The sequence below is a fragment of the Littorina saxatilis genome, linkage group LG2, assembly GCF_037325665.1.
Source record: "Littorina saxatilis isolate snail1 linkage group LG2, US_GU_Lsax_2.0, whole genome shotgun sequence".
Taxonomy (NCBI): Eukaryota; Metazoa; Mollusca; class Gastropoda; order Littorinimorpha; family Littorinidae; genus Littorina; species Littorina saxatilis.
This window is the reverse complement of record NC_090246.1, coordinates 31,104,596-31,126,042: the sequence shown is the minus strand read 5'-3', so window position 1 is coordinate 31,126,042 and position 21,447 is coordinate 31,104,596. Positions and strand designations below refer to the sequence as shown.

Below are 21,447 nucleotides of genomic sequence, written 5' to 3'. Positions count from 1 at the left end.
TCACAAACAAAAATTAACCGTAAGTAATACCAAAGTAGAGCAAGGCCCAGCAATGCAAAACTGACTTTAAAAAAATGCCAGGAGCATGGTTGCCACTCCCAAAATATGTATCTTCTTCAGCGAAGTTCGATGCTCTGTGTTTGTGTCATTCTTCTCTGCTAGCCATTCCCACTTCCACTTGTTTTTTTATACCCGCCTCCAGTTTCTCAAGCTTACATGGATCGTCATCCTCACTGATGTACCGAATGTTAAAGCGAAATTTGCAACGGTTTTCACAACAAACTTCCTAGCATCGACAAATCGCATCCACCGAAAATGATGGCGGCTTTAGCAATGCCCGGATTCTTTCCTCCCGCCAAAAGCGCTTCTAAACTCGGATCGGAATCTCTAGTCAAAATTCAACCGAGCAAAACGAACTGCGATTTTTTGTTCTGATTTTTTTTTTTTTTCGCAACAAAATTGAAAACCCGGAATGTCCGGCTGTGGACATTTTCAAAAACCGGAATTCTGGCACCTTGCCGGAAGAGTGGCAACCATGCAGGAGTACATAAAAAAGGTACAAGCATTGCACACAACAAGAAAACCAAAATAGCATGGGTGTCACTTGGTTGAAACCTACATCCTGAACTACGGTAGAAACCTACATCCTTAACTACAATAGAACCCTCCTATTAAGACCCTACTAACATTTTCTGAAAATACCATCTGTAAATTTACACCAATTTTAAGAATCCCTCCTTTTTGAGACATGATTTTCTCAGATTTGTTCTGGTCTTAAAAGGGGTGTTCTGCTGTACAACAGTCTGGGATCTGCTGCAAAACAGTAACAAGAACATTATGTACCAAAAAGGCCTGATTTTCTCAGATTTTGTAGAGATCTTAAAAGGGGTGTTCTACTGTACAACAGTCTGGGATCTGCTGCAAAACAGTAACAAGAACATTATGTACCAAAAAGGCCTGATTTTCTCAGATTTTGTACAGGTCTTAAAAGGGGTGTTCTACTGTACTACAGTCTGGGATCTGCTGCAAAACAGTAACAAGAACATTATGTACCAAAAAGGCCTGATTTTCTCAGATTTTGTACAGGTCTTAAAAGGGGTGTTCTACTGTACAACAGTCTGGGATCTGCTGCAAAACAGTAACAAGAACATTATGTACCAAAAAGGCCTGATTTTCTCAGATTTTGTACAGGTCTTAAAAGGGGTGTTCTACTGTAGTCTGGGGTCTGCTGCAAAACAGTAACAAGAACATTATGTACCAAAAAGGCCTGATTTTCTCAGATTTGTTCAGGTCTCAAAAGGAGGTTTCCAGTGTATTTCTTTTTCAAAACGGTAATCTATTTACTCACTCTTCCAGGATGGAGAGGAGAAAGCCAAGGATGTCTCTGACTGGGTAGCGTGAATTCTGCAGCAGGTCGTGGATCACACCATCCAGGGGACACAACTCCAGGTCCAACTTCCACAGGTTCTTCAGCAGACCAAGCTTGGAGGGCAGCTGAAAATAACGAGAAAAACTTTCTGAAAAAGCAAGGCTCAAAACATGCATCTTCCTACACATTTTGAATTCAAAGTTCCCAACTGTTGGTTTAGCAATCTAAATGAAAACATAAATCCAAAAGTAGAGAGACTGCTAAGCCTAACGTTCCAAAATTCAGAATAAAGAATGGTAAAAATTTTTTTAAAAACTCGGTCAAAGTACAGTGGAACCTGTACCTATTATGACCTCAAAAAATCTTTAAAAAATTCAGGTCTGAAAAAGGAGGGAGTCTTAAAATGGGGGTAAATTTACAGAGGTAATGAATAGAAAAACTGAAAAAGCCAGGTCTTAAATGGGGGGTTCCACTGTTCCATGATTTTGTTTTGTTTTGTAATTAACTACGGTAAATGTTCCAACAGCTTACCATTTTTGTTTTTTGATAATGAAAACATACTTTGATCAATCTTGACAAGTGCCTTAAACTAACAAATTCATCTCAAGTAGAGTTCAAATTAGAGCACAAAGTTAAGTTGTCAATAACAAGTTTTAAGTAAATAAACGAAAGTTACCTCGTGCAAATTTCGGTTACCACGCAGGGACAGAATCTTCAAAACACTCTGCTCTCCAATGTCTGAGGTCAGACTCTGAAGGTGGTTGATGCTGAGATCCAGTTCTGTCAGGGCAGGGAACAACAACCGCTGCTGAAGCTCTTCCGATTCCAGTCCAAAGGAGATCTGTACAGAACAATGGTTCAAATCAGAGTTAATCATCTTCATCTGTGCTTCATTGATGGGTATACGTTGATCAGTTTCACAAGTGTCACTTACCAGGAAGTAATCTCTCATTTGAAGGGCCTCACATGACAAGTGCCGTAATGTCATTTCTGTGGTTTTATGGTGTAAAAGTTTGCCTTAAAGGTGGTCGTCTACATTTTTGCTTTTTTTCAATAATCTTATGGTTAGCTTTCGCTAAAAAGTTATGTCAGATGATGAATGAACCATGGGGAAAAAAGTTATAGAAAAAAAAATATATGTAAAAACAGATTTTATTTTTGGGTAGCGTGACTCACGCTGCGCTTCCAATATTTTGTTTTCTGTTTGCTGAGAACATGTGCTTTGCCTAAAAATACTGACCAATCAAATTCATGTCACTATGCTTATAGCCACGCCCAAACAAGTGCAGCAACAGTTTGACACTGGAGCGCTGTCCACGCTTTTTTTTTAAACGCACGAAATGCACGGGATTTGAGAGAAGTTTTGCGCTTGGCATTTTCCAAATAAGGATATCCTACTATGAGTACTACGCTGGAATACTACAATGAATTTTCAAACGGCTACACTGGCTTCGTCTTTCCTAATCGAAAGGGAGTGTATTGTTGATATTTGTAGATAATAGACTCTGCATTTTAATGGTCAAATGGCGATTTCGGTATAAAAATGTAGACAAGGACCTTTAAACCTAATTCAGAAGAATTTAGGTCAACTTTAAGACTCACAAGGCAACATTTGTTTTACTACATTCGTGATCTTGAGCATCATCTACACCTCCCCACCATTATTTTAACAGAATAAAACAGAGGATGGTGTTCTGAACTCACCTTAAACCTCACATCTTATTCATGCTTTTTCCCTGCCTAGTTAGCATGTGATCATTCTTCAGGCAGATAGCCTACCATTCTTATTTCATAAAACACGGATGAAAGACAAGAAGAAGAAGATTTCATGAAACACCCATCTGTCTTGGAGAATGCGTCCCAAAACAAAAACATTGCAGAACTCGCTTTCTGCATTATGGGTCAATTAAGTTAGAATTTAGGTTTGTGTGACGGGCTAAGTTTTTCTGTTTGTGTGGTTTACAAAAATCACAAAAACAAAACAAAAATTCTGTTCATATCGTTAATCAGAGAATAAAGTTGTATTGTATTGTGCTGTGTTGTGTCGTGTTGTTCTGTAACCAGGAAACTTACGCTCTGATTATCAGCATTGAACGATTGGCCGTCAGGTGACCGTGTCAAAACGACACTCTCCAGCTTGTTACGCATGAGGGTCAGCTTCTCCAGACGAGGCAGGTTGTTATGGTTACGATGGGGGCAAGCAGTTACCATAGACATGTTACTGAAGGACTCGCGACTGGACATGGATGGAGACAAACGATTGGACGGACTGTTGCTGTAGCGATGGCTGTAGGCTGACCTGTAAATGTCACAGTACACATGAGCTTCTAGAATGAAACCTATAATAAGATGAGAATGCATATGTAACTGCTGCTACAGTGTAGAGACACACACTGACACAGCTTTCATGGCAATATGAATCAGAGAATAGAAACAAAACCTAGCTTTTCCTAAAACAAAACTTTACTTTCTGAGTCTTGTACTTTTGTAGGATGCAAAAAACAACTGATGCATGAAACTTCCCCAAGAATGTTCATGCTATAGTATCAATCCTAATCCCAGATTCTAGCTCTAATTCCACAACTTTGAAAGTCAAGTCACTGGCTATAATTCAAATATTTGCCTCCTCAAAAAACAACAAAAAACTAAAAAAATCCCAACATCTCCTTCATTACAAACCACCAGCAAAATCAAACCACCCACATTTTGCTAGGCGCCAAGCAAGTCGGATCCCTCCCCGGGTCCGCTCCTTTCCTCCACAGCATCAAGTTCTTCAGACCACACTGAGCCAGGCTCAGCTCCGTGAGACTGGACGGCATTTCCGACACAGGCACCACGCCCTCTAGCGGATTGTCAGAAAGGTCAAGGACCTCTAGGTTGGGGGCCATGCACGGCAGACAGGTGGGGAAGGCAGTGATTCGGTTCCTGGCCAGCTTCAACTGTCGCAGGCCTGTCTGCCCCCCGCTGTTCTTCCACGGGTCTTTGTCCACCACCTGAACAAAAATCATTGTGAAACTTGTGCTGTCTCCCTTCTGTGTGATTCTGCAACTGTTTCAAAGATAAATGCAAATACACAGCTATTTTTTCAACTTTTGGATTGCGACCTTCATCTCCTTTCTTCCAACACTTCTAGTTATAATGCGAGCTTCGTATTTGGTATTATTTTCTGAAATTTCAAGCAAAAATCCAGAGGAATAAATAAAATAATTATGTCCTGATTCAAATCTGCACTCATGCCCATATATAGTAACTTCATCAACTGCCAGCCATTTAAGCAGAGAAGAAGCAATGAGAGCTAATGTTTCAAAACCCATTTAGATTGCCACAGATTGCATGTAACTGTTTTCTCAAGATCATTTCAGAAAGAAATACCCTGCAACGTTAACCAAAAGCAGTTGTCTCCATGCAATGACCTCTCACCTTCAAGGTGGTGTTCCACTTGTTGATGTGGAGAACTTCGTTGGTGGTAACATTGGCCTCAATCAACAACGTCGACCGATCGGCGCTGTCAACACTGTCATCAAACACGTTGGTGTTCACCTCTACGTCAAAGCTGCTGACTGATGCGGATGCAGAATGCTGACCGTCAGGCCTCCCTCCTACGACGCTGCCCCCTAGAGAAGTTGCAGACACTCGCTTCACCACAGACATCTTTCTTGGGATGGAAGTGCCTTTGGGAAACAGCGGGAGCTTGTTGAGCAAATTCCTGGTGAGATTGAGCGTGACCAGGGCCGGGGCGAGCCACATGTCTGGCGGCAGCTCCTTAAGGCAGTTGAAGGACATGTCCAGGTACTTCAGAGCAGGGAATCGAAACACGTAGGCTGGGAGGGTGCTGAGTTTGTTCTCTTGCAGGTGAAGCTCTTCCAGTGCAGGGCACATGAAACTGGCCGACAGCTGGTCGTCTTCCTCAGGCATGTCCACGATGGTGTTCTTGGAAGCGTTAAGCACCACCAGTGACGGCAACGCCAAGAGACATTCTGGCAGAGCTCTGAAGGCGTTGCCAGAGATGTCGACTTTGGTGATCGCACAAAGGGCCACGGCAGGCTCCATGCCCCTTATGGTAGGATTCAGACGCAAACTGGCTTGGACCAGGCATTCACTCTGAATCTGGTACAGAGCACTCAGCCCTTGCCATTGCACAGACACAGGGGACGCCAGAGTTTTCGGCCTGACGTCCTCCTCCCCAGGCGCTGACCGTTCCATAGACATACCCCTACGGTAGCTACCAGTGTTCCCAGCCAGTCTCCACATCTCACTCTTGTTGATGCCACGGGCAGTGTCTTTCACAGATTTGAACTGCAGAAGCAGAGCAATGACGTCCATGTCTTGAGACATGAATGCCCCCTGAAGAACTTGGTTCTCTGAGTCGTCCACCCCCATCTCCAGCAGCAGCTTCATGACATCCAGCTCATGGTGCTCAAAGGCAAAGGCAAGCGGAGACACTGTTCTGTCCTTCAGTGTGGCTGTCTGTCTGGTGTCCGCATCATGGTGGAGAAGGGTACGGGCAATGTTGGGGTGGTGGTTCTTTATGGCGCTGTGAAGTGGTGACAGACCTTTGTTGGATTTGATGTTGAGTACTGCAATTTCAAGCAAGAGCTATGTGTGTAACTCATGAATGCACAACATGTTGCAAAAGTATGGGACAATAAAGTAATGAAAAATTAAATACATGAACACGAAAAACATCTCACACTCTTCTACTGCTGTACCATTTCTGCTTTGCAGCAGCAGAGCTTAAAATATTCTTTTTCTCTGTGAGTACACTCAAATTATGCAATGAAAGAAATAAGAGACAAAGGCTTCATCCACAGGAAAAAAACTCATCTTTCTCAGTTTTCCAAGACTCTGAATGGAAGTAATTCTACTGATACAGATGCTGACTTGCTCAGCTGCAGTATAAACAAGATAACAAAACTCACAAATGGGATGCATGAAGAATGGCCCACCAGGCCCTTCTTCTGGGGAAGGAGTGCGCTCGACGCTGGGACTCGAACCCTGGCTCTGCAGACTTTGGAGACTGTGGAGACTGGAATCTCGCATGCTGTGGCTCCCGTGACTGTGCATGGAGTCTCTGGACTGCGTTTGAGACATTCTCGACACAGGCCGCGGACAGCAGGGGCCATCTTTCACTGAGGTGGTTTCCCCCTCTTCATCTGGGGCAAGATCGTCGCCAACTTTGATGGAAAAGTTCAGCAGAGCTTTGACGTTATCTTTGATTCCGTTCTCACAGGCTATGTGCAGAGGCGTTTTCCCTGCCGAGTCTTGTGCGTTGACATCGAAACCTGAAACAAAACCAGAATTGATCTCAGCTGTAGCACAGCTCAAATTTAACTGCAAACCTCACTGGTCATTTGATAGCTACATGCAAACCAAAAGAATACAGAAGAACAAATCCAACTTTGGTCTGTCATAGTTACAGCTTTACTAGCACACACCTACACAAAAATGTTAAATCCTGGCCTCAGCAAATGTTTTGAACATGTTAAAACAGATATTACACCTTCAGTTTAGAAACTGTTTCTACCTTTAAGAGCTATTGACATTCAGTGAAGAATACAGTCTTCCTTCTTCTTCTTCTTCTTGTCGATCACTCAGATGGAAACGCCGGTTCTCCGCGCAAATGTTGCCGTGCGCTGTAGGTCGTCCAGACTGCCATAGAGCTTCCCTTACACCGTGGTCGCCTCCGCCCAGATCTGGCTCCTGAGGCCATCGTGTAGTCGGCAAGTCTGCAGCAGGTGTTCCGTTGTCATGCTGCCTGTTTGACAAGGGCACTGGTCTGACTGGCCAATTCTGAACTTGGTGAAAAGGTGGTGGTTCATTCGGTTGTGGCCTGTCCGCAGCCTGAATATGAGGACCTGCTCAGACCTTGTGAGCAGGTAAAAGGCGTCGTTTTTGTTGTAGTGTGGGTGCTGCTGCAACCACTTTTTGTGTTGCTTGGCCTTGATGATGGTCTTGGCTTCTTTGAAGGTGGTTGATCTGTCATACAGTCTTCCAAATATACCAGTAAATTCCAGTCTTTTACTATTTTTTTTGTTGTTAGTGTAAAAATACCGGAAAAGAAATTGTAAACCAATTAGTCCTACCAGGTTTTACTGCATCTGACAAACTTTTGTATTCACAGCCACTGATTCCTCACCTGCTTTGTACTTTGTGTCAGAAGGGATGTGGACAAAGGTCTGCGTCAGATTGTCAGGATAGACGTGTTCAAGAATACACTGCAGAACCTCCACCTTGGGTTGTGCTGCTGCTATGTGAAGGGGCAACTTATGCTCCACAGACCTGCACATGGCCAAATCTGGAAATTCCTGCAAAAACACAACAGTTTTTAACATTGACTGTATTATTCAAAGTATTGCAGAATCAGTTCCACTTTCAGTCCAGAAGTATAAAATAAGGATAAACTCTCTTTATCTGCCGCACACAGACACAAACATCACACACACACAGATATGCCCATCCCTCCACCCCTCACACACACATACACACACACAGAGCAGATGAGTACTGCACCATCTACTATGGACCAAACTTAACCCACAACGAATAATGGCAAACTTCAACGGGGAGTGCATCTTCAAGAGCTACAGTTAAACCTGCCCCGCAACCACCTCTCGATAACAATACATGTACCACCTGCCCATTATAACCACTCAAAAGGATCCCTTTATTCTATATAATTCACCCCTCCATTTTGACTACCTGTCTATAACAACCACTTTTGGTCAATCCCTGGGGTGCTCTTATAAACGTGTTTTGACTGCACAAAAATTCAGAGGCATTTACGCTACTCAAATTTAGCACATAACTGAGTTTTTCAACATTCACCCACCTGTAGCAGACGCTCTACCACAGGTAGGTGCCCGGACTGGCAAGCCAGGTGAAGAGGCGACAGACCGGAACCTCGCTGGCACACAGGTGCTGCGCCGTTTTTCAGAAGCAGGTCCACCAGCTCCAGGCTTCCGGAACTGCTAGCACTGAGAGAAAAAGAACATGTTGTGTTACACATATTTTGTACATTTTAAATTTCATGTCTTTAGTAAATGAATGTGGCATGCTTCACATCAAATTTGGTAATGTATCACTATCCTAAAAATTGTCATATTGAAGAGCGGAATGGCATTGCAGAAATGATATAGCATGGATGAACACAGGGTATGCTGAGCAACACCACTTGCTATCCCCTTTTTAATATCCTCCAATTTCAGACTTCTCCCTTTTCAAGACCTTGGTTTTTCAAATGTTCTGTTCATAACCTTTGTACATTTGCCTCCATTTTAAGACGCCCTCCTTTTCAAAACCCTGATAGTTCAGATTTGTGTAGGTCTGAAAAGGGGGAAAGGGGAAGGGAGGCATGGGGGTCCAGAGTTGTACATTTTTGAAAATCACCTAAAACTCAAATTACCTCCCATTGACCATCCCTTTTTTAACATCTTTATTGAACCATTTTCAAACTCCTGTATAAATAACAGAGCTTCAATTTTGCTAAACAGTTCAACATTTCTAAGTCAGCCCATCCCCTGATTTACCAGCAAAGAGGAGGAAGATCCTTGTCTGGAATCATGTTGAGGACCTGTGCCTTGCTAGCACCACAGTCGTTCAGCACTTCCTGTACCTCTTCCACGTTTCCACTGCCACACGCCTCACACAGTCCTAAAATAGGAGACAAATTATGTAGTTGTACAGCATGTGCATTGCTGCCCTACATACCAACGGGCAGTAAGTACATGTAACAGCATGTGCATATCATTAGTATGCAGGACAAACAGTTGATTTCAGAAAGTGCACCATCCAAAACAAAATCAAATGATAAAACGCACAAAGATAAAAATTAAATTAATTTAAATGACCATACATTTGATACAACTGACCACTTGATTAAAAAATAAAAAATCACTACAAAAAAAGGGTCTGTTTACAAAACTTTTATACAAAGATGTTCACTACAGTGTACTTACGAGATGAAAGGCGAGTCAGTCTCTCCATTCTCTTTGCTGCAGAAAAAAACAAAATACGCACATTAATTAGCACACCATCTTTAAAGTGAACAAAAATGTTTACAACATATCATAAAATACCAAATCTTGTTTGAAAAAACTATTTATCACATTAAATCAACTTTACACTCTCAAAAACTAGGACTGAAACCAACATAAAAACAAACAAATAGAGATTAGGATACAAACAAACTTATACAAACAAACAAAATGTAGGTAAAGTAAATAGTCCAGATAGTTCAATCTTAACACAAAACTAAAACTCTTCAAAGCAACCATCTTCCCACAAAGACCACTCTGAAGGATCCTAGACGGTTCTTTCTTCTCTATAGTTCACCTTTCCATAAAGATCACCTGTCTATAAACCGGCACGGTTGGCCTAGTGGTAAGGCGTCCGCCCCGTGATCGGGAGGTCGTGGGTTCGAACCCCGGCCGGGTCATACCTAAGACTTTAAAATTGGCAATCTAGTGGCTGCTCCGCCTGGCGTCTGGCATTATGGGGTTAGTGCTAGGACTGGTTGGTCCGGTGTCAGAATAATGTGACTGGGTGAGACATGAAGCCTGTGCTGCAACTTCTGTCTTGTGTGTGGCGCACGTTATATGTCAAAGCAGCACCGCCCTGATATGGCCCTTCGTGGTCGGCTGGGCGTTAAGCAAACAAACAAACAAACAAAAAAACCTGTCTACTTCTTCTTCTTCTTGGCGTTCGCAGAGGTTACAAAATCAGTCCAGCACTGGTGATAAATGTTGTCGTTTTCTCCAACTCCTGTCGACTGCCGTATAGTTTGGTCTGCAAGGGAGTTGGTGACGGCCACACTTCTTTTCGTTATACTTTCTGCGTTCCAGTGCATGACCTGAAAAGGTCGCTGCTGACTGGGTTTCTTCCCGGTTGTGGTGATGCCAGTCACTCTCCTCCCGCGTCCCCTGGCGTGACAAGACGGACGGGAGGGACCTCCAGTAGTTGGGGCTGGGTCCCTTTGAGGCATGGGACCCGACGCTGCTCCACCCTGGGGGGTCCTCAATGGGCGAGCGCCATTTCCATCTGTGCTGGTTGATTGTGTCATCATTTGCGTAAGCGCGTGTACCCGTGGTTTGTTAGAATGCGCCGTGCGGCCCGGGTCCTCCGTCTTCAGCATTCGGGGTTTTCTGTCGGGGTTACCTCACCCTTAGCTCATGGCCCGTACGTCCTACCCTGAGAGCACAGGGGGGAGGATCTGCCGGGATCCCACCCGGAGCTAGGGTTTTAATGCGCCACTAATCGCATTAGATGAGTCCCGTCAATGGACGATGGAGCATTTCAAAGGGGGTAGCAGTGCCGCCTGCTACCCCACTCCGCCCTGGTAGGAAACACCGCCAGTTTGGTCCGCGGCCGCAAGCGGCTGATCTCCATATCTGAAGACCGTTCCCCTATCCGCCACCCGGGGACGCGCTGGGTTGGGGGTGGTCGCCCCACTGAAAATCCCACACTGGGTTAAGAAAGATCAGCCTGTCCCAGAAAACCTGTCTACAACAACCCCTTATGGTGGTCCCTTGGATGGTCATTACAGACAGGTGCGACCGTACATGCGCCATGAGGTAACAACAAGTCGCGTAAGGCGAAAATACAACATTTAGTCAAGTAGCTGTCGAACTCACAGAATGAAACTGAACACAATGCCATTTTTCAGCAAGACCGTATACTCGTAGCATCGTCAGTCCACCGCTCATGGCAAAGGCAGTGAAATTGACAAGAAGAGCGGGGTAGTAGTTGCGCTAAGAAGGATAGCACGCTTTTCTGTACCTCTCTTTGTTTTAACTTTCTGAGCGTGTTTTTAATCCAAACATATCATATCTATATGTTTTTGGAATCAGGAACCGACAAGAAATAAGATGAAAGTGTTTTTAAATTGATTTCGACAATTTAATTTTGATAATAATTTTTATATATTTAATTTTCAGAGCTTGTTTTTAATCCAAATATAACATATTTATATGTTTTTGGAATCAAAAAATGATGGAAAATAAGATGAACGTAAATTTGGATCGTTTTATAAATTGTTATTTTTTTTTACAATTTTCCGATTTTTAATGACCAAAGTCATTAATTAATTTTTAAGCCACCAAGCTGAAATGCAATACCGAAGTCCGGGCTTCGTCGAAGATTACTTGACCAAAATTTCAACCAATTTGGTTGAAAAATGAGAGCGTGACAGTGCCGCCTCAACTTTCACAAAAAGCCGGATATGACGTCATCAAAGACATTTATCAAAAAAATGAAAACAAGAAGAGCAAACGCTCGATCGAGTCACTTTCGCAGTTCTGAATATTATATGAGGCATCAGATGGACAGGAAGAAATTGCTATTCACAACACAATGAGTCACGTTCACATAAAATTTGAGCCCGGTCACTTTTATAGTTTCCGAGAAAAGCCCAACGTTAAGTTGTGTGTTGCCGAACAGAAAAGGCTAGTTATCTCCCTTGTTTTTCTGATAACGTTCGTAAAAGGCTACAGATGTAAATACTTTGATGTAAAGAATAATCCTACAAAGTTTCAATCACATCCGATGAACTTTGTCAAAGATATAAAATGTCTAATTTTTCCTTTGACGCTGACCTGTGACCTTGAAAAAGGTCAAAGGTCAACGAAACCATCGTTAAAGTGTAGAGGTCATTGGAGGTCACGACTAAACAAAATATGAGCCCGATCGCTTTGATAGTTTCCGAGAAAAGTCCAACGTTAAGGTGGTGTCTACGGACGGCCGGCCGGCCGGACGGCCGGCCGGACAGACTAACACTGACCGATTACATAGAGTCACTTTTTCTCAAGTGACTCAAAAACGTTCGGGGATATCAATCCCAGGAACTCTCATGTAAAATTTCATAAAGATCGGTCCAGTAGTTTGGTCTGAATCGCTCTACACACACACACAGACAGACAGACAGACAGACACACACACACACATACACCACGACCCTCGTCTCGATTCCCCCCTCTACGTTAAAATATTTAGTCAAAACTTGACTAAATATAAAAAGACGAATTTGAAAATACATGAACTATAAGGAAACAATACCTTGCTCGTTTTCAAGCTTTGTTACGGCAGTGGAGTTGCCGATGACCCGAGCCAGCGAGAAAGGAGACTGTCCAGATTCATCCAGTGGTGCGAGACCAACGCCCCACTCCAGCAGCCGGTCCACAGCTTCATGTTTACAGTCAAGGACAGCAAGGTGAAGGGGAGTCTGTTCATGTGAACAAATTATTTACATTAAAAATAGAGTTAAACTTTCCATGCAAAGCCAACACTGACAGGCCCTTTAAAACTGACCCTTGTTCTGTCAGACACAATTCTTTTCTTACCCTCCCCCTGTTAGGCTTAAAAATACCGACAAGTAGGTCTTAAAAGGAAAGGATGGGCGGGGATGTAGCTCAGTCGGTAGCGCGCTGGATTTGTATCCAGTTGGCCGCTGTCAGCGTGAGTTCGTCCCCACGTTCGGCGAGAGATTTATTTCTCAGAGTCAACTTTGTGTGCAGACTCTCCTCGGTGTCCGAACACCCCCGTGTGTACACGCAAGCACAAGACCAAGTGCGCACGAAAAAGATCCTGTAATCCATGTCAGAGTTCGGTGGGTTATAGAAACACGAAAATACCCAGCATGCTTCCTCCGAAAACGGCGTATGGCTGCCTAAATGGCGGGGTAAAAAACGGTCATACACGTAAAATTCCACTCGTGCAAAAAACACAAGTGTACGTGGGAGTTTCAGCCCACGAACGCAGAAGAAGAAGAAAAAAGTCGCGTAAGGCGAAAATACAACATTTAGTCAAGCTGTCGAACTAACAGAATGAAACTGAACTCACTGCATTTTTACAGCAAGAGCATATACTCGTAGCATCGTCAGTCCACCGCTCGATGCAAAGGCAGTGAAATTGACAAGAAGAGCAGGGTAGTAGTTGTGCTGAGAAAGATAGCACGCTTTTCTTTATCTCTATTCTTTTTAACTTTCTGAGCGTGTTTTTAATCCAAACATATCACATCTATATGTTTTTGGAATCAGGAACCCACAAGGAATAAGATGAAATTGTTTTTAAATCGATTTCAGAAATTGTATTTTAATAATAATTTTTATATTTTTAATTTTCAGAGCTTGTTTTTAATCCGAATATAACATATTTATATGTTTTTGGAATCAGAAAATGATGAAGAATAAGATGAACGTAAATTTGGATCGTTTTAAAAACAAATTATTTTTTTTACAATTTTCAGATTTTTAATGACCAAAGTCATTAATTAATTTTTAAGCCACCAAGCTGAAATGCAATACCGAAGTCCGGCCCTCGTCGAACATTGCTTTACAAAAATTTCAATCAATTTGATTGAAAAATGAGGGTGTGACAGTGCCGCCTCAACTTTTATAAAAAGCCGGATATGACGTCATCAAAGGTATTTATCAAAAAAAAGAAAATAACATCCGGGGATATCATTCCCAGGAACTCTCATGTCAAATTTCATAAAGATCGGTCCAGTAGTTTGGTCTGAATCGCTCTACACACACACACGCACAGACAGACAGACAGACAGACACACCACGACCCTCGTCTCGATTTCCCCTCTACGTTAAAACATTTAGTCAAAACTTGACTAAATGTAAAAAGGAAAGGATCAAGCCTCAAGATGGAGAGCTGGAAATGAGGGAAACAGGTCTTCAAAGGGGAGAGATCTTTAAAAAAAGGTTGACAAAACTGTAGTTCTACTGTACTTGAAATTCAAACTGATGTATTGTACTTCTCCTGACAACATTTGAAATCTAGAAAAAATAATGCTTTCCAGCACTCTTCTGGTATCACTTTGTTTTGCTTACAAGCATTTCCCAACATCAGTGTGTGTTTGAGTGTGCGTTCATGCATATGGGTGTGTGTGTGTGTGTGCTTGGACGATTTGGCACATTTCAGGCACTCCTCAATCAGCCAGTCAGCCAATCCATTAATCAATCGTTTTCTTTATCAAAAATATCTGAACTGAAGTTATTTACCATGTTATGTAGCCGTGATCCAGCTGCAAGATTGGCATCACCTGCAAAAGAACAACAACAAAATAAAAATTAAAAAATCGAACTTCAACTTTCTTTTAATCGTTTTCATTTTTCTTTCATTCCTGTTCATGATGCTACAGTGTACCTACAAAATAAAAGGCTTTTATACTTGATGATACACGAGGCTCCAAGCTAAAAAGAAGAAAAAGAGGAGACGTATAATTCAGACACCTACTGTTACGTTCTTGAAGTATTTTTAGTCACTCACTCATAACACTCACCACAAGATTTAAGGTGGATGTAATGTTCATAACTGTGTTCTACTATATATTTGAGAAAAATAAAAAGTACACCAGAGGAAGGAAGCATCATGTTTGGATGATGGAATGCCAAATGAGAAAACTGCTGGCTACAGTATAAGATAGACTCTCACCCAGATAGGGACATTAATTTTCCAATGCTGAAATCAGAATGAGTACACAGTTAACCATAGGCACATGAATTAGGCTTCATCTTACTAAATGCATAATCATAATCCATTATACTTACCCCCATGGTCCAACAGTAACTGAAGGCATCTCAGGCTGTTGTTCGAAACTGCAGTGTAGATGGCTGTTCTCCCACATGCATCGCTTGCATTTATATTCTTAAGTTCATCTCCTTCTAACAAACACTGAAGGAAATCAATGTTATCATACAACACAGCTTGTTGGATGAACTGGCCTGGCCAGCCATCTCTCATTCGTTCCTCCATCAGCGTTTTTCCTGCTTAATCTGTCATGAAAAGCAAAGGGAGTAAGACATAGCAAACTTTGAAATCTGAAAGCAACATTGATCTGTTCATTCTCTCTGTCTCTTTCTTTCAAATAGACAAGACAGTCAGATGCACACAGTCACACACACACACACACACACACACACACACACACACACACACACACACACACACACATAAAGATACAGATACATAATACACACACACATAATCTCCTTCAAAGGGTCATAGAGATTTTGAGAATATACAACTTTTAAATTGTCTAAACGGTAAACCTCAAACAAGCCAACTAAAAAATGTTTAAAAAGCCTCTGTACAGTTTATTCTGCAACGAGAATTACACATCAAAGGACTTGTTATGCTTCAAGGTGCAAGTTATGCAAATTCAGCGGCAGAAAAACGTCCCTAAATTTACAGCTTACTTCAGTTCAAAATATAACCCGTTATTCAATCGACATCATTTTTTACGCAATAGTCTCAGTGATTTGTCTCTGATGCTCAGTACTTGCCATTGATATTGTTGCCTGGCAGAGATTATAATAGTTCTCTGGAGTTACCGCAAGCGGCTCCAGTTCAGACGCGGTCCAGTCCAGACTCCCTTATTTTTAAGGAAGGGAGAACTTGAGCCCCTGTCAGTCACTCCAGAACACGCGTTCGGAATGCACGATAAGCGCGCGTGCTGATACGGTTAGTTAAACACCTCCCTCGGCCTTCGGAAATTTGACACTGAGAGCCGAAGTCGCAGCTCTGCCCAGTGATAAAACAAGAGGCACATACAATACACGGGGGTAGAGGAGACGAAATAGGTGAACAAGAATAATCAGATATGTAATAGTTTTACTGCATTATAACAAACATTTAGTGTTAATGCTGCTACATTTAAATTAAAGCCATGTTTTTTTTTAAGGTGTTGTTCTTTGAGCAGTCGCTGTTATTCAGAATAGTCCGGCGCCTGTGGGTGGACATGAATTGCGAAAGCTGTTCCGAGAAAGGTTTAAAAATATTTATCAATCTTAAAAGGAATATAAAAAGGAAAAACATCAATCTACATACAAGTAAAGGCTGTAGTTATCTGTCTGTCGTGAAAAAGGTCAATCATGACAATGTATTCAATGTTTTCTTTACACACTGGGTGTAAATGAGAATTCATACATCTCAGCAACTTTTCAGTAAATGCGATACATGCAGATACACACACGAAATCAGCGGCAGCATGAACGAAAAGCCGAATTTCGATCACAATTTCGAAGTTATAATTGAAAACAATGAGAGTTTGAAAGGAATGAGCTCTGTCTGAAAGAAATAATTATAGACTGCTCAGTTATTTTGCTTTCGTTGGTAAACATTTTCACACACGACAAAACTAAATCCAAGAAGTAGTGTTTAGAAGCCGATCCTACACTGGGGGGTACAGGTAGCTTCCTACAAAGCTCACCCAAGCAATAAAGCTCCCCCACCCCCTCCCAGTGCAGGGGATATGCATGCTGCCTGTTTCTAAGTGCGGGTAGACAATGATAACATAGTGAGAGGTAAAAGAAGCATTTATTATAAGAGTTGGCATGAAGAAGGAATTGTACACGTGAAACATTTAGTAAATATGGAGGGTAAATATTTGAATTATCAAGAATTTTCTGAATTATTTCCCAATGTTAAAAGTGATATTTTGTTTTATTGTGGAATTGTATCCGCTGTGAAAAGCTATCAGAAGAAATTGAATTTTAAGACATTGAATTGTCAGCATGAATCAGTGGATAGTAGAGTGTGGTCAGTGATAAAAAAAAGGAAATCATGTTGTGAAGAAGGCGTTTCTGCAGTCTAACGATATTCCATCCGCGGTTTCAAAATGGAATAGCACCAGTGAAAGTAATATGAATTGGAAATTAATTTTCTTGAAACCCTTTCAAAGTACTGTTGATGTCAGTTTAAGGTGGTTTCAGCTGCGACTCCTACACCGGATTCTACCTTGTAATAAATATTTATATTTATGTAAAATTAAAAATTCAACGCTCTGCACATTTTGCGGGTATCATGAAGAGACAATTTTTCACTTATTTTGGGAATGTATGATTGTTAAAACCTTCTGGATTAAATTGAATAATGTATTGCACAAAGAATGTTTACATTGTGAACATTTGACTTTTTCAAAAGGATTGATAATATTTGGAAATGATGATAATGTGAACACTGATAATGTTTTAGATTTGATTATTCTTTTAGGAAAATATTATATTTATAAATGTAAACTTCAGGGCTCAGTTCCGCTTTTGAATGTTTTTTTGAAAATATTAAAACAAAGATATTACATTGAAAAGAAATTGAATCTTATCAGGAATAGAAATGTTGAATTTTTGTCAGAGTGGTTACCCTATGCGAATATATGTTAGGTTATTGACCAAGGCGAAGTGTCCGGAAAAAGCGGGTTATAGTTCCTGCATCGCCACGACACCTGGGGTGTTGGTGTACCTTCTCACAATGTCTTTAGTCAAGTTATTACTTTCGGAAAGATAGCATCTAGGCTTATTACCCTGCCAAATTGTCTGAACAGCGAGGCGATGTGTTTGCAGAATTAGTGACACTCTCATGCAAGGATAAACATGGGGTTGTTTTATTCTTAACTTGACATCGCTAAGTTTTAATGCTTTTTTGTTGTTGTATCGTGATACAACTCATACAAACACGGAAGACATTTAAAGCATAATCTCAGTGTCAGAAGCACGTGCACGCACTAAAGACACGCTCCTCGATGTTGTAATTTAAAGTCATACCCCTATCCCGTCCTCATTTACCTCCTCGAATTTTGTGGGGGTATTCTTTACTTTGTCTTACATTCCTACTGAGGGTATAAGCCATTTTATGACCTTGACAGAACATGAAAAACCATTCCTTTCTAGATGTACATATGTATAGGTGTAGGCTTTAAGTGTGAGCTTAGCTTGTTGTGTTGTCACACATGTTTATATTGTACTATACATGCCACCCTGTATTTTCAGATTAAAATCTTGTTTAAACTGCAAAGGCACGCACGCACACACGCACACGCAATCAACCCCCCATCATTAACAACGCCTACACAGCATACAACAACACACACACACACACACACACACACACACACACACACACACACACTCATTCAAATCCGGTTTTCGCTGATACAATCTGCTTTGGGGGCTTGACACCTCCAAGTGCTGGCAAGAGAGCCATGGGCGTGCCAGTGTATAATACATTATCTGGAACATCTTTCATTTGATGGTACTGATCAATGACCAACACATGCGGAGGAAAGATTATGCAACTCCCGAAGCCGTGGCATGTGCAGAGGGAATTTATATAAAGATGTACTACACATCAGACAGGCTGAAGTAAAGGTCTGGGATCAGATGCAGATTTCTTTGTGCATTTGTCAGTGTCGGTGTAAATGCTAAGGAACGCGTTATCAATATTCTTCACTGTGACTTTGTATATTTCATTTCCCTTTGTGACAAAGTGAACGTCGCCATGGTTAACAGTGTGTCAACATATGTATCAAAGTTGGGATATATGTGTATGTGAAGTGTGACTAGAAAGTTGTCTACCTGCCGCTCATATATATTATTTGTGTGCGCTGAAAGCAAACCTAAGAATGATGTGTATTCCTTCACCGGTTTAATCTGTTTGGACAAGCGTGCGTACATTACGTGTTTCAAATTTGTTCGGAAAGTACGCTAGACTTTTCTGCTGTTTCTCTCTCTCTGTCTCTCTCTCTCTCTTTCTGTCTCTCTCTCTCTCCCTCTCTGTCTCTTTCTCTCTCTGCCTCTCTCTCCGTCTCTCTGTCTCTCTGTCTCTCTCTCCCTCTCTCTCTGTGTCTCTCTCTCTCTCTGTGTGAGTGTGTGTGTGTATGTTTCTCTCTTTGTCTCTTTCTGTCTCTCTCTGTCCCCCTCTCTCTCTCTCTCTCTCTCTCTCTCTCTCTCTCTCTCTCTCTCTCTCTCTCTCTTTTGACAAGAATTTGTCATTGTCATTGTCTCTCTCTCTCTCTCTCTCTCTCTCTCTCTCTCTCTCTCTCTCTCTCTCTCTCTCTCTCTCTCTCTCTCTCTCTCTCTCTCTCTCTCTCTCTCTCTCTCTCTCTCTCTCTCTCTCTCTCTGCAGCTGCAGGGGTTTCCCTCTTTCTTAAAAAAATAATTGAACTCAGTTTACAATGATGCCAGAACGAAATCGTTTGTTTTGCTCTAACTGTCTCCCCCCCCCCTCCCTCTCTTTCTCTCTCTCTCTCTTTCTCTCTCTCAGTCTCTCTCTCTCTGTCTCTCTCTCTCTCTCTCTCTCTCTCTCTCTCTCTCTGTCTCTCTCCCTGTCTGTCTGTCTCTCTCTCTCTGTCTCTCTGTTTCTCTGTGTGTGTCTCTCTCTCTGTCTCTCTTTTTCTCTGTCTCTCTCTCTCTCTTTGTCTCTGTATGTATGTATGTATGTATGTATGTATGTATGTATGTCTGTCTGTCTGTCTGTCTGTCTGTCTGTCTGTCTGTCTGTCTCTCTATGTCTCTCTCTCTCTCTCTCTTTTTTTCCTTCACTTCTAGTTTAAAACTGTCAACACATTTTCCTAGCACCGTGAACACATTTTTCGATGTCAGTTTTGGTTTGGTTTGTTTTAATTTGCTTGCTGGGGATTTTTTTCTTGTTTTGTTTTGCCGATGTAATTGAAAACAATTCTGGAGTCGTGTTTGAGTGTGTGTGTGTGTGTGTGTGCGTGTGTGTGTCTGTTATTGCTGAGCATAAGTCATAATGATTCAAAAAGTTCAGAAAGCCTGCACTTGGTCAGATATGTATCTTTCAACCTTTCAGCTGAGTAAACTTTGATCAGTCTTTCTGTGCTCGAAGTTAAAAAAAAACGGGCCTGGTTTGAGCAGTGACACAGGGAAATCTGTACATCAAACCTCTCAGCAGCCCTACACAGAGAGAAATCTCTCTCCACAGAGTCCAGAGTCTTCCGGAGTTGTCAGCGTTTGGAAACTTGATAGTCTGCTACCGACGGTGCAAGTTCTTGACCGCAGCATGGCAGGTCAAAATAACACACTGGGACTGAAGCGGCGGTGGAGCTTAATTGATACCGACATGGTTACTGCACAAACGGCCAGCTAAGCCCCTCCTCTTATTGGCACGTGCGAGCACTGCGATGGCGCGTGCTAGGACTGCGCCTAGACTGGCTCTGCCCTCATACAATGTAACAATGAATAGATCACTGGCTTTGCAAATCATATCATCCAGGGCGAAGCCGCGTATTCTGCTAGCTAAAGAAGTCAGATTTGGAATAAAAAAGATAGGATGCGGTAACCGACATGACTTGTTTGTCTTAAATCCCTTTAGAGCAATCGATACCGCTCAGCTGGATACGCCCGACACCGATTAGCGTGATGAGCATCGCACTTCGGCAATGTCCACCGCTCAACATCGGAGGAAGAAAATGTAATCAAACTAAGTTCCTGCCAAACCTCAATGACTCAAATGAATGAACCTTATTTTCATTCAGATTTTAAGCAATTCCCCAATTCCCATCTTACTTCAATACTTGGTAATCTTGAATTTTAGTGTGTTAAATTCATAGCTCAGAATTCCGAGGCATTTGAGCCTCGATCCAAATTTGCAGAACCTGCACTTGTAACTTTGTAAGCGTAACAAGTCATTTTAGATCCCTTTGGAGTCACGAATTGAACTGTACGAATGCTCGGAATGCATTCCGTTTACAACCGTCAAAGAAGGAATCAGTTCTCTTTCAATGTAAAATCGGTAATCTCTCAATAAATCAGCAAACATCACAGAAATTGTGCAGATTTCAACGCAGTTTACTTACGTCTGCTTCCATGTTTGGAGTCCTTGGAATGATGAGAGTGATCTCCCATCCCGTTTCTATTTTTGGATCCTGAAGTCGACTTCACGATGACTGGGAGGTGTTGATAACTGTCTGTCCACAAACGTTCAACTGTGTCGCTAGCTAAATAGTTCAAGTGCCATCCTCATCTATAGCTGAATACATGTCAAATTACGAGAAATTAAACTAACACTGACATAAATAAACGTAGTGTAAAGTCCCCGACCGCAAGGCGATAACCCTATACCGGGAAATCCCAAACCCACGTGATGAATGTTTACTGACGCTGTGTCAAATATTCGCCCACTTCAACACTTGACTAGAACATAATCTAGATCAAACAAAGATAGGCTAGGAAACTTCTTCTTTGTCTTCTGCGTTCATGGAGACTATGAAACAAGATCATAAAAGAGGATGTTATCCTTTAGTATTTAATTATCTTTGCCACTAACACTGAATACGA

At 41.9% G+C, this 21,447-nt stretch overlaps 1 protein-coding gene and 1 long non-coding RNA gene across 3 annotated transcripts in view; one reads left to right on the top strand and one right to left on the bottom strand.

The window, feature by feature from the left end:
* The window catches only part of LOC138958743 (leucine-rich repeat serine/threonine-protein kinase 1-like), a 57,986-nt gene extending 36,804 nt beyond the window's left edge, over positions 1-21,182 (bottom strand). The window contains exons 1-14 of one of the 2 annotated variants that reach the window (XM_070330018.1): positions 20,967-21,182; positions 14,923-15,147; positions 14,374-14,414; positions 12,419-12,584; positions 9,325-9,360; positions 8,896-9,019; positions 8,199-8,343; positions 7,506-7,674; positions 6,289-6,651; positions 4,790-5,946; positions 4,073-4,362; positions 3,443-3,668; positions 2,046-2,210; positions 1,349-1,494 (exon numbers count right to left, since the gene is read on the bottom strand). In XM_070330018.1, coding sequence (XP_070186119.1) covers positions 1,349-1,494; positions 2,046-2,210; positions 3,443-3,668; positions 4,073-4,362; positions 4,790-5,946; positions 6,289-6,651; positions 7,506-7,674; positions 8,199-8,343; positions 8,896-9,019; positions 9,325-9,360; positions 12,419-12,584; positions 14,374-14,414; positions 14,923-15,127 — 3,233 coding nt within the window. In that variant the 5' untranslated portion in view covers positions 15,128-15,147; positions 20,967-21,182. The remainder of the gene's footprint in view (positions 1-1,348; positions 1,495-2,045; positions 2,211-3,442; positions 3,669-4,072; positions 4,363-4,789; positions 5,947-6,288; positions 6,652-7,505; positions 7,675-8,198; positions 8,344-8,895; positions 9,020-9,324; positions 9,361-12,418; positions 12,585-14,373; positions 14,415-14,922; positions 15,148-20,966) is intronic. The other variant, XM_070330019.1, reaches the window with a different exon arrangement.
* Positions 1-21,447, top strand: part of LOC138958758 (uncharacterized) — a 381,866-nt gene that overhangs the window by 224,823 nt on the left and 135,596 nt on the right. The window lies entirely within an intron of this gene.